At 40.2% G+C, this 13,291-nt stretch overlaps 2 protein-coding genes across 3 annotated transcripts in view; one reads left to right on the forward strand and one right to left on the reverse strand.

The window, feature by feature from the left end:
- Window positions 1-13,291, reverse strand: part of LOC141432099 (disks large 1 tumor suppressor protein-like) — a 59,499-nt gene that overhangs the window by 32,775 nt on the left and 13,433 nt on the right.
- The window catches only part of LOC141432102 (calcium/calmodulin-dependent protein kinase type 1-like), a 38,782-nt gene that overhangs the window by 2,125 nt on the left and 23,366 nt on the right, over window positions 1-13,291 (forward strand). Inside the window, exons 3-9 of one of the 2 annotated variants that reach the window (XM_074093510.1) lie at window positions 113-287; window positions 815-984; window positions 1,088-1,157; window positions 2,097-2,196; window positions 2,614-2,715; window positions 3,157-3,312; window positions 4,160-4,770. In XM_074093510.1, the coding sequence (XP_073949611.1) occupies window positions 113-287; window positions 815-984; window positions 1,088-1,157; window positions 2,097-2,196; window positions 2,614-2,715; window positions 3,157-3,312; window positions 4,160-4,216 (830 nt within the window). In that variant the 3' untranslated portion in view covers window positions 4,217-4,770. Of the gene's footprint in view, window positions 1-112; window positions 288-814; window positions 985-1,087; window positions 1,158-2,096; window positions 2,197-2,613; window positions 2,716-3,156; window positions 3,313-4,159; window positions 4,771-13,291 lie in introns of those variants that run through there. The other variant, XM_074093508.1, reaches the window with a different exon arrangement.

A 13,291-nucleotide genomic window follows, 5' to 3' on the forward strand; every position in this document is an offset into this window, starting at 1 on the left:
ACTTTTTTTTTCACCGTACTTCAAAAATAAAAAACGGAATCCTTACACCATACATTAAATATTCATTATTTTCCTCTTGATTGTATCTGCATAATTATTTCAATAATTTCAGAAGAAGAAGATATTGATGATTTGATGAAAGGTACGGCAGCAAAGATCAAGCTAATGTGCGAAGTATACATCGGTGGATGTTTAGTGACAGCAATTTTGTGGACCTTGATCCCTTTTACACAACCCTCGCTCTATTTGCCGTTTTTCTATCCAGATGTACCACCGGATTCACCATCGTAAGTCAGTTGAGATGAGCATTTGTGTAGTTTCCTGGGTAAACAATAAATTTAAAAAATCAGAAGACCCGACTGCCTTAAAAATACTAAAAAGAAGAAAAGAAGTCTAGTGGGCTAAAACTTTTTTTTTTGTTAAGTAGCTAATAATCGATAGGTTTGAATAAAAATATTTTTTTTTTAAATTTCAACTGCGCAAAAAATCCACCATTTTGATTTTTTAAGAATTTCATGTGCCCTTGCATCATTAAGACGAATCCAATGACGTATCATTTATCAAAATCGGTTCAGCCGTTGAGTAGTTACGATACGAGAGGACATAGGAATAGACATACATACATACGCGTCAAACACATAACCCTCCTTCTTCGCAGTCGGGTAAAAATATAACTTTTCTGTCAGTTAGATTATCATAGTTACATAATGTAAGATTACATTTTTATTGTCTCCAGCGGGACACTTAGAGTGCGGTAAATCTTTATTTACGCAACAAATAAGTACATACTTACATTTTAATTATTATGTTACAGGTTTGTCAGATGGTATGTTTATGAGGCTGTTATACTGGTCATTGATGGGGTCTCTCAACCAGGCTTCGACTGCCTCTTTGGGGGGCTGATGGCATTTGCGGCGACGCAATTCAAACTTCTCCAGTACAAACTTGATACTATCGGTAGGGATGAAACCGACGAGATTGATGGTAAGTTGTACTTTTAACACGAGTCAGTTGTAAGTAAAAAAAAGAAGATATTTCTCAATGAGAATTAGTTCACGCTGTTGGTTATTTTTTTTTTAACTTACAGCAGCTCAAAAGGAGCAAAACGACTACAATAAAGCAGTTTCTTGCGTCAAGTTCCATGTAAAAATAATAAGGTATACCTACTGAACTAACTCACAATATCTATTTAACTATCGAATAGTAAACATAATTTTAAACTTTATGCAATTTGATACGTACAGTCAGCTGCATTAAGTATTATATCTGCCATAGCGGAGCGTGCAAAAAAATCTGACACGTCTACCGGCCCTAGACATAGAGTCGCGAGTCTGTCAGATATTTATGCACGCTTTTGTGTGAGATTTTGGTGCTGGTGAGAGTAGGTACCCATCTTCCATCTAGTCTAGATAATGTTTTTTAACTAGTTATCTGGGGTAGAGATTTTTCAAAAACCTATTACGCAACAATCATACTTAGACATTGATGGACCAGGGCAAACTAAGTTCTTATTCAAATAGGTGTTAAGGCTATATAGTTTCTGCACCGAAACTTCTACCATTTAGATTATTTAACAATTATTAAAATTTAACCAACCTACCCCTATGTTTTATTCAAGTTTTCGACAAAAATCACATTAGGACCAGATTGCTTTTTAGACTGCTTGCTACTTAGACCAATTGCTTCTTAGACCACTTGCTACTCAGACCAGTTCCTTCTTAGACAACTTAGGTTCTTAGAACAGCTGCTTTTTTGACGAATTGATACTACCTCTTGGCGTTGGTTAAAGTCGCCGTCGACGCACGAGCACGACATCTGACTTTAGGTATATTGAACGATCGAACGATTCGTTTAGGGAATACTAGGTTACCACAGGACACAACGCACTTAAGGTACGGTCAGCATCAAAAGTAGCTGCATAGCTTTGTTCTTTGTCGTTTTCAGCACGTACTTAACACCATACAAATTTGACAAATGTGTTAAAACGACAAAGTAAAAAAGTGATCCGCTACTTTTGATGCTGAGAGTACCTATTTTAAAAAGCTAGTAAACTTTTGTAATACTTATTGTAATGATGGCACTGATACTTTTTATAGAGTTGTGGACGAGCTAACAAGTATCTTCGGGGCTGGTGCATTCAGCCAGTTTGCAGTGGCAGGGCCTTTGCTGTGTTTGAGCGTTTTTATTATAATAACAGTAAGTTACTTATACCTTTCTTCTTGTTTGAGAATAAATTAACACAGTAATATTGCTTACAGTAGAAAATTCCACATCTCTTCTCCCGCCTTGTATAACTTTTTTTTATCTAGCTATAAATAAGTAGGCCAGCGTTTGACCACTATCATGGCTGATGGTAAGGCCATTCCCATTCCCCCTAGACTTGAAGGCAGCCAGATTGTAGCGATCATGGCGCGATTCATGTGACTCTTAGCTCAGCGGGTATTTCGAGATTTTATCCCTATCCCGTGAGAATATCGGGCCTAATGTTATTCCAGATGTCCAGCGATCTACATACCAAATTTCATCCAAATCCTCTTAGTCGTTTTAGCGAGACTTTCGTATTTATAATATTAGTAGGGCTTGTTAACTAAATTAAGTAATTTTTGTTTTCAGAGCACTGACCCAATAGAAATGTTGACTAGGGTGTTATATCTCTGCACCCTCACCGGGCAACTCTTTTTTTATTGTTTCTGTGGTGAATTGATAAAAACTCAGGTGAGCAATGTATTCAGTATTCACCCACCCTAGAAATAAGACACACGGGTATTCCAGGGTCGACCAGGGTAGGGAGTCGGTAATTGTGCTGCAGCAGCGTGCCTTCAGCACAAGCGGTGCCTAACTCAATGCAGCCCATAGTCATGAGAAACACATTCCTCGCAACGCATCATGCGTTGCAAGGAATGTGTTTCTCATGAACCAATATAAATAAATATTATGGGACATTATTGACACAAATTGACCTAGTCCCAAATTAGAAGCAAAGCTTGTACTATGGGCTTCTATATAAACGCTTCATTTACCTATTCTCGCTCACTATAGGTACCTACTTAGCAGCCCATTCGGAAAGACCATCACTGTCAAGAAAAATGCGTCGCAAGAAACTTAGGTACATATCGAAAATGGATATTTAGGTACCTTGAGTCTACTTTCTTTCAGAGTGACCGTGTGGCAACAGCTGCATACCTTTCCTCTTGGGAGACGACATCTCTTCGAACCCAGAAAGCTCTAAAATTGCTCATGCTCAGAGCGCAGAAAACAGAATCTGTGGTAGCTGGCAACCTTTTTGAACTTTCCTTGATCACATTTGGTACCGTAAGTAGCTTTTATAATTGTTACCCGACATCAATAACTCCTAAGGAATATATTAGTTTAGTTTATTTATTCATTCAATACATCATTACATTATAATTTACATAACTGATTATAAGAATTTGTATTGAAATCGTCAAAGGTAATAAGATTAGTAATAATTATAAAAAATAAAATTCTAAGCATGTCATGTGAATGGAAACAATTAAAATTAGATCGTCAGACTGAAAACACATTGAAATGTATATAAAGAATAATGGCGAAAATGTCAAGGATATGTAAAGATTAATACATTAATCATTAATACATTATTTAATGTGTGTTTTGCTTTGCCATTAGTAATTGGCAAAAGAAAGCGCTCCTGCCTATTAGAAATATTAGTCGCCTTTTGCAACTCCCACGGGTAGACAATTATTATACCCCTTAATTTGACAAAAATAAAAAAAAGTTTGTGAACAAAAAGCAAGCCTTAAATGTTGTCAAATCCATACTAATATTATAAATGCGAAAGTGTGTGTGTGTTTGTATGTTTGTGTGTATGTTTGTCCGTCAATCACGTCGAAACGGAGCGACGGATCGACGTGATTTTTGGCATAGATTTAGTTTATGGGCCAGAAAGTGACATAGGCTACTTTTTATCCCGGAAAATGCACAGTTCCCGGGCGAACAGCGCGCGATAACCGAATTCCACGCGGGCGGAGCCGCGGGCAAAAGCTAGTATACTCGTACTTATATACCGTACACTGCCAAATTAAGGGACATGCCGGTATATTACTAACTGTGTCTTATTATTATTATCATTGTTACCTTAATTATTACTTACTGTATAATAACTAAATGTTTGTTTCAGATTTTGAAATCATCCTATTCCTTCTTCGCTGTCTTGAACGAACAACGCAACACTTAAGTTTGCTTATTAAGTACCAAGTAGTTTTCAGAACGTACCTACATAGTAGAGATGATCCACTCTTAATTAGTATATATGTATGTAAACTCTTTGTACAAAAGACTCATAAAAATGTAACCTAATATTAATTAGGTACTCGTAAAAATGATTATCGTTAAATAGTGAAATAAATATGCGATTCAAATTTAAAATTAAGTATTTTTCACGTGGACTCTTTCTTTGTGGATTATTTCTTTAAATAATTGTTAGTGACTTAGAATAACACTTAGTTTATTCTTATTCTATCTCACTTCCTTTATCGCAGATAGGTCACAGTAGAGTTCGACAACAGCTATCTACTGGTATAAATTGAATGTTTACTCGTATCTTACGGAGTGGTGCGTGGTTTACAAGAGTGAGTTACGACACAACCACTGAACGAGGTAACAGAAGGCTGATAGAGACCTCAGGAGACCCCAGAGCTGGCGCTTACCTCTCCCAGCGAATTCCTCTGACCGTACAGAGAGGTAATGCCGCCAGTGTGTTGGGGTATATGCCGCAGGAGGGCCTCTTAGATGGTGTTTTCTTTTTATAGTTAGGTATATTTATGTAGATTTTATTTATTTATTTTGTTTCCTATCATATTGTTGTATCTTGTGTTGTATTTTAAAGTATGTGTCTATTCATATTAAATATAATGACCCGGATAACTCACGTCTTAAATCGAGTTTAGCTCGACATGTTTCGGGCTAATCCGTAGCCCTTCGTCTCCGGAGCAACGCGACTCAGCGGCTGCTGCAACACGCGCACTGCGCAGCAGCAGCCGCTGAGTCGCGTTGCTCCGGAGACGAAGGGCTACGGATTAGCCCGAAACATGTCGAGCTAAACTCGATTTAAGACGTGAGTTATCCGTGTCATTATATTTAATATGAGTGAGTCTCACGGTAGTTTCATGTTCAATATGTGTCTATTCATTTAAATAAATAAAGTGTATATAACAATAACAGAAATATAAATATCGAATAGATAAGTATTCAATAGCATCATGTTCCCCATTTTTATTATCATCAGCCGTCAGCCGAAAGACGTTCACTGCTGAACAAAGGCTGAATTTTTGTTGGGAGAGGCTACAGTAGAGAACGCGACAATGAATGACAACTCACCTCTTGCATCCACCGGTAGCCCGCAACTTTCACAATGTCGTCAGTCCACCTAGTGGGAGGCCTGCCAACGCTTTGTCTTACGGTTCGTGGTCGCTACTCAAGGACTTTTCTCCTCCAACGGATTTGTCCTTCGAGCGATGAGGCCCTATGGCTTCGTCAACTTGCGCTTTCCATCCGCGTATCGACGCATTTTTATAGGTACATACATAGTATTAGTAAGAATAACTACATACGTAAATCAGCGCGGAAAGCCGCCCGCCTCCCACTTTGTAACTCGGTGTCCAATCAATATCCTTCTGATGTGTGCTAGAAACTGCATTAAAATTTTCAATTAGAAGGGTCCGCTGAGAACGTTCAGTTGTTTCAACTATACTCGGTGACCCATCCTCAATCTGGGTCATGCGGACCATCGCACAATATGCCCGCGTCATCCGTAAGTACCTATGCATACATCTTAGTTATTTTAGACGCGTGCAGCTGATATCTTCTTACGTTTTGGGTCATTAAATTACTATCATACTTTTAAATACATGCATTACTAGCTTGTGGTATTCGGTTATCGCGCGCTGTTCACTCGGGAACTGTGCATTTTTCCGGGATAATAAGTAGCCTATGTCACTTTTGGGCCCATAAACTATCTCTATGCCAAAAATCACGTCGATCCGTCGCTCCGTTACGGCGTGAAAGACGGACAAACATACACACAAACATACGAACACACACTTTCGCATTTATAATATTATAGTATAGTATAGTATAATATGCATGTCAGATCATCATCATCATCATTCCAGCCTATATATGCGTCCCACTGCAGGGCACAGGCCTCCTTCAGAATTGAGAGCGTTTGGGTTACGTCCCACGCGGGCCCAGTACTTATTGGGAGCTTCACACACACCACTGAATTGCTTCGCAACTTTGTCCAGGTCTCCTCACTTTTTCACAGTAAAGCTTTCGTACAAATGTAGGTATTTCGCACATGAATTTCGATAAACTCAGAAGTGCGAGCCCGAATTTGATCCCACGATCCTCTGCTTGAGAGGCCATATAAGCCAACCACACCTATTAATGAATTTTTCACACACAGGAATATGCAGACAATCAGAGTTCTGCGAAGTCGGATCTTCGTTGCCTAACTAAGTAAGTTACGGTTAAATTCTTTAAGTTAGGTATTAACTAGTATCGTAACATGCGAACGTAAGTGCAGCGTGACGTGTGGCTTCTCTACATGCATCATATGTATATGATGCATCATATATGATGCATGTAGAGAAGCCACATCACTACTTAGTCTACGGTCAGCTGCAATCAAGTACGCACAACAGGGCAAGGTTAATCCACGCCTGTCAATGGATGCGTTTATATATGTAGTAGGTAGCGGCAATATTAAGATGGTAGGTTTATATATGAATCATATATATATGATGCTTACGTTATGGCAAATCTAATCACTATTTAAGAAAATTGGCTGTGTCTCTAACAAATAAGATGTATTTTGCACACCGCCTAGTGACCCTAGGTAGTTAGCATCATCCTTAGAGTTTGACCCTTAATTGACTATTGTCGCACCCTGATGTTTAGTTTATTTCAATCTATCAAATACACATAATCTAAATCTTGATAGTAATGTTGCCATGCAACATGCAAAGGCGTAGGGATAATATGTAACGATCCACACCATCTATCCATCCCAGCCTATATACGTCCCACTGCTGGGCACAGGCCTCCTCTCAGAACAAGAGGGCTTGGGCCATAGTTCCCACGCGGGCCCAGTGCGGATTGGGAACTTCACACGCACCATTGAATTGCTTCGCAGGTTTGTGCAGGTTTCCTCACGATGTTTTCCTTCACCGCTAAGCTCGTGGTAAATTTCAATTGTAATTCCGCACATGAATTTCGAAAAACTCAGAGGTGCAACCCGGGGTTTGAACTCACGACCCTCTGCATGAGAGGCGATATGTCAAACCACTAGGCCACCACGGCTTCACGATCCACACTTACCACAATAAAAGACAGCCCAGGAAGACATTATTTGCACTGACAAGGCAGCCTCTGAGTAGATATGTACGAGTACGTACGTACTCGTACATAAAGTACTCTACATCGAGGCGGAAAGAGTAATCATACGTGAAATCGGCGTGTGCGGTTTGCTTTTGATATCAAGTCCGTCCATTCATTGCAACCGGCTAAATATAATTCGGATCAAATTTACAATGGCAGTGTCTTGGTCGGATCCAAGAGCGGTCGTGACGCTCTGCGGTCACGCGTCTACAGCGTATTTATTTATAGTCCCTGTACAAACTGTTCAATCGATACGTCATCCAGTTCGAAAGGCCAGAATGATAAAATTTGTATCTCTACCTAGGGTCGAAGTCGCGAAAGATAGATACGGTTAGGTTACCTCCTAGGTTCAGAGAACTAAAATTTCTGTAGAGTTCAGTAGGTAGGTACCCTAACCAAACATTATTATAAAAAAAATTGGCTTCTACTACTATATATATAGTTTTGTAACTATATATATAGTATGTAGATACTTACATGCGTTATATTTTTTTAACTGTTACCAAATGATGATAAATCAGATTTTAATAAGTATTTGTTATCTTGTTATATATGTAACTGTATATTTTATATCTTTAAACGAGCAATTCCTGTATATTTATTAATATTGGGGATCTCGTAAACAGCTCTACCATTTCGAGCACATTTGCTATTATTATGGTGGGGGGCAGATAGGTGGGGGACAGGCGAATAATCAATCTAGCTCTGTCTTATCTCTGGGAAAACGCTTGTTTTCAAGTTGTTATATTTTTTGTATTATTTTCACATGCAGTGCATTCATCCATACTAATATTATAAATGCGAAAGTGTGTGTGTGTTTGTATGTTTGTCCGTCTTTCACGTCGAAACGGAGCGGCGGATCGACGTGATTTTAGGCATAGAGATAGTTTATGGGCCAGAGAGTGACATAGGCTACTTATTATCCCGGAAAAACGCACAATTCCCGAGGGAGCAGCGCGCGATAACCGAATTCCACCTACCTATATACCTAGTGCAATAAGATCGGTAATTTCGATAGCTTCATCAGCGTGGTGGTATAGTGTAGGACTTGCAGTAAATCTAAATCTAGGTCGGACACGACTTAGTTTTCTTCTTTTATTTATATATTTATTTAGTTTACGTTTTTCTTTTAAAGCTTATTTCTCAAAAACACGATTCAACAAAAAGAAAAATAAAATCGACGCAAAGCTCTGTCTCCCAAGTACTTTAACCGTGTAATATAACAAACGACCTTACTTCGGAACGATTGTCATATGAAATTAGGCAATCACGTTCCTTACCAAGTATACAAAATATAATAATAGTCGATATCATTCAATCGGAATCGAAAAACATTACGCATTACGCACACGAACACTGCTAGGTCTCTGCGTTTGCCTACATACGTAACTCGTTATCAAGAATTGGTTACGGTCTGCCATAGGTACGTACGATGTATTATGTTACAGCATAGTAATAAAATAATACTTACATAAATTAAATTTAGTTCCACAAATTTTATAATTTCTCAACGAAACAGCGATAAAACTTCAGTTAAATATTTCGCTTCGCTCGCTCGACTCGCTTAAATTTTTTTTTTTCAGCAAATCACGATGTGCCCGGTATAGAGCTACGAATATCGACGAATGCGTTGCTCTACGATCTGCCGTATTGTTTCAAAGTCAAAGTCAAAGTCAACTTATGAATGTCAAAAAAATCTACCACCGGTTCGGAAAAGCCTCTGCTGAGAAGAATCCGGCAAGAAACTCAACGAGGTATATATTTTTTTAAACAGATTTACAATATTATTAAATGATATGTATACATCACAAGTATTTAACACAACTTTATTTTTAACACAGTAGCACATCGTGATATGCCTGCCCAACTTTTAGGCATCTGGCGGATTTTACGATCGGCCGACATCGGTATTACGCAGCGCCTATGGAGCGATTTTCCGGTTTTTTTTTTGTCGTCTGAGGTCGACCGTGGCATTCAAAAACTTTATCGTAGGTATCTAACGAGCCATGGAGGAGGATTCCTCAGTTAATCAATCGCTTAAACCATCGCAATTACGAGATTAAAGCTCCAAGAGCCAAAGACTGTTTGGCGTCATACTTAAAGTTTTTCTTCATCATCATCAGCTAGAAGACCAGTGTAAAACAAAGACTATCCCTCCTTAGAATACCACAACAAACGACAACTTAGTGTCGTCAGCCCACCTAAGATGACTTGACGCTTTGTCTTCCGGTTCATAGTGGCCACTCAAGACCGTTACGAAGGTCAAATTAACACTTCGCATATGGACCTTCTCTCATTGTCATTTTTCCAGCAAGTTATAAGCGCCCGGTTTACAGGCGTAAGAAAAATCGTGCAAGTCGCGTTACGAGTACATTGCGAAGCAACGAAGCCTACAAGTTTGTAGTGGTCATACGAGTGCCGCAATGTAATGCAACGTGCACGATTTTTCTTGCAGATCTGAATTGGGCTTAACACTGAGCTTTTTCGTTCCAGGGTAAATAAAAGAGTCTTATAGTAGATTGTTCAACAAGGGACTAAAACAAGCCATAATGACATGAGATGTTTAGCCCGAGCACAGCAGAGCGATATGGTTTTTAGTCTCGCGTTAAACACTACTTTACACTGAATATGCGAGGGAAAAAACAACGTTCTGTTCTAAATTACAATATTACTTTCTTAAAAACGTACCTACGCTCAATACGATTCATGGATATCTGTTCAAAATTCAAATAGTAAAAAATTAGTTACGCGGTTTTTTCCTTTTTTTGTAAAGTGACGCTGCTTGCGTATTAAGCCAACAGTTTCAACATTAAACTATTTTAAAACTAATTGGACTGTGTACCTACAATAAAATGAATTCATCCTTTATATAATTGAATAGGTTTATATTAGTAATCATTCATTGTCTATACACATGAACTGAACATGGCGACAATCCTCCATTCACAAACACCGTGATTGGCTGGTTAGGAGTTTCTAACCTAAATAAAAAAAAACCCTAGAGATTAATGAGGAGCTTTAGCCCCGATGTCCCGATATGCAGAGGCTAAAAATCTTCGTTCAGACCACCAGTGTGTGGGTAGATAACTTATAGACAACGTTAGATTTTCCAATGCATAATGTCTTTGCATTCATAAATATGGCATGCCACGTAGTCAGATCACTTGAGCCGTACCGCTACGAATCGAAGCCTCTTCTTTAATTCATGTCGCCTGGCAAAAGGATATGTCGAGTCGATCCCTAAATAATTTAAGTTTGTTTTCCCGGTAACTTGATAACGTTCTGTATTTCTCCTGCGAACGTGACATCATTGATCGTATTTTTACGACTGAATGTACATCTGGTTTTCTTTCGGTTACAGCCGTCTTAATTAAATAAGAAAAGAGACCGCTCTTCAGCAGTACCAGTAAGACCAGAAATTGCTTACCTCATAAGTACATATTTGTCTACATTTGCCCTTCTTTCTGTATTTTTGTGCGGTAATAATAAAATGCATTACTCACCTAATACGTGGTTTTGCAATCGAATGAATGTGTGAACATAAAAAATATAGTTTTATATACGCTGTAGCTAAGTATGAGTGTGAAGTCTGTCCTTTGATTACAGAGTGCAACGCCTAGGCTATGCTTAACCACCTTGAATTTGTTATCACAAAGGTTATTATCCTTGTAGAAGTCCTTTTATGCGTCCGCACACTATTAACATGTAGTCTTTAAAAGGAGTTTATAGATTACACCATAGTAATACGATGTTGATTAGCAGAGAGCGGAATTTTCATGGCATTTTTGACCTGTCATAGTGACTTCTCACTTATCGACTTTACCTAAATGATGTCGATATTGCTTTAAATTAGATGGTCGTAAACTTATCATGTTATGTAGACCGGTCATTTTTTGCATACAAGTGCATAATTTGACTGTAAATGAAGTAGTTTAAAACTTTTTTTGTACATGAAATTGAAAAAAAAGACTGAACTTAAATTATTAAATTAGAAATTGTTATCCATTCATTGTTCATTGCATGTATATCTATTTCACATTTTCTGCTCGAAAGTTACTTAATTAGATTAGATTAGATTAGTTTAGATTTATTTATTACCCAATGAAAAAATACATTATAAATACATGTCAGGTAATTATAAGAAATTCACAAAAGGATCGTCAAATTGTATACAAAAATAATAATAATAATAGGTATATGATATTGGTACATTACAATACATTGTTAGCCAAAATAAAATTGGAATTAAATTTAAAAATAGTAATAATAATAATAATAATCAAGGGTAAAACATGGACAAAAAGTTAAAATTAGGTACAATTGGAAGAGATCGCTCTTTAACTTAAGGCCGCCTATTGTTTACCTCTACTTTTAATCTTCTTTAGTTCCTATACCTACCTACCTACCATATCTTATCTTTGTGTATCGATATATAGATGTATATCGGAAGTTGATAAGTGAAAAGTTACTATTACTTACAGGTCAAAAAATGCCATGAAAATTCCGCTTCCGCTTCGAGTTTCGTAGTAGCCCTGCTGGGGTAGAGCAAGAGGAGTGGTCGCTCTAGGCGCCAATGGCAAGGCCCGCCAGTTTCGTAGTAGCCCTGCTGGGGTAGAGCAAGAGGAGTGGTCGCTCTGGGCGCCAATGGCAAGGACCGCCAGTTTCGTAGTAGCCCTGCTGGGGTAGAGCAAGAGGAGTGGTCGCTCTGGGCGCCAATGGCAAGGACCGCCAGTTTCGTAGTAGCCCTGCTGGGGTAGAGCAGGAGGAGTGGTCGCTCTAGGCGCCAATGGCAAGGACCGCCAGTTTCGTAGTAGCCCTGCTGGGGTAGAGCAGAGGAGTGGTCGCTCTAGGCGCCAATGGCAAGGACCGCCAGTTTCGTAGTAGCCCTGCTGGGGTAGAGCAAGAGGAGTGGTCGCTCTAGGCGCCAATGGCAAGGACCGCCAGTTTCGTAGTAGCCCTGCTGGGGTAGAGCAAGAGGAGTGGTCGCTCTAGGCGCCAATGGCAAGGACCGCCAGTTTCGTAGTAGCCCTGCTGGGGTAGAGCAAGAGGAGTGGTCGCTCTAGGCGCCAATGGCAAGGACCGCCAGTTTCGTAGTAGCCCTGCTGGGGTAGAGCAAGAGGAGTGGTCGCTCTAGGCGCCAATGGCAAGGACCGCCAGTTTCGTAGTAGCCCTGCTGGGGTAGAGCAAGAGGAGGTGGTCGCTCTAGGCGCCAATGGCAAGGACCGCCAGTTTCGTAGTAGCCCTGCTGGGGTAGAGCAAGAGGAGTGGTCGCTCTAGGCGCCAATGGCAAGGACCGCCAGTTTCGTAGTAGCCCTGCTGGGGTAGAGCAAGAGGAGTGGTCGCTCTAGGCGCCAATGGCAAGGACCGCCAGTTTCGTAGTAGCCCTGCTGGGGTAGAGCAAGAGGAGTGGTCGCTCTAGGCGCCAATGGCAAGGACCGCCAGTTTCGTAGTAGCCCTGCGGGGTAGAGCAAGAGGAGTGGTCGCTCTAGGCGCCAATGGCAAGGACCGCCAGTTTCGTAGTAGCCCTGCTGGGGTAGAGCAAGGAGGAGTGGTCGCTCTAGGCGCCAATGGCAAGGACCGCCAGTTTCGTAGTAGCTCTGCTGGGGTAGAGCAGGAGGAGTGGTCGCTCTAGGCGCCAATGGCAAGGACCGCCAGTTTCGTAGTAGCCCTGCTGGGGTAGAGCAAGAGGAGTGGTCGCTCTAGGCGCCAATGGCAAGGACCGCCAGTTTCGTAGTAGCCCTGCTGGGGTAGAGCAGGAGGAGTGGTCGCTCTAGGCGCCAATGGCAAGGACCGCCAGTTTCGTAGTAGCCCTGCTGGGGTAGAGCAGGAGGAGTGGTCGCTCTAGGCGCCAATGGCAAGGACCGCCAGTTTC

The sequence above is a fragment of the Choristoneura fumiferana genome, chromosome 10 (genome assembly GCF_025370935.1).
Source record: "Choristoneura fumiferana chromosome 10, NRCan_CFum_1, whole genome shotgun sequence".
In the NCBI taxonomy this organism is placed as follows: Eukaryota; Metazoa; Arthropoda; class Insecta; order Lepidoptera; family Tortricidae; genus Choristoneura; species Choristoneura fumiferana.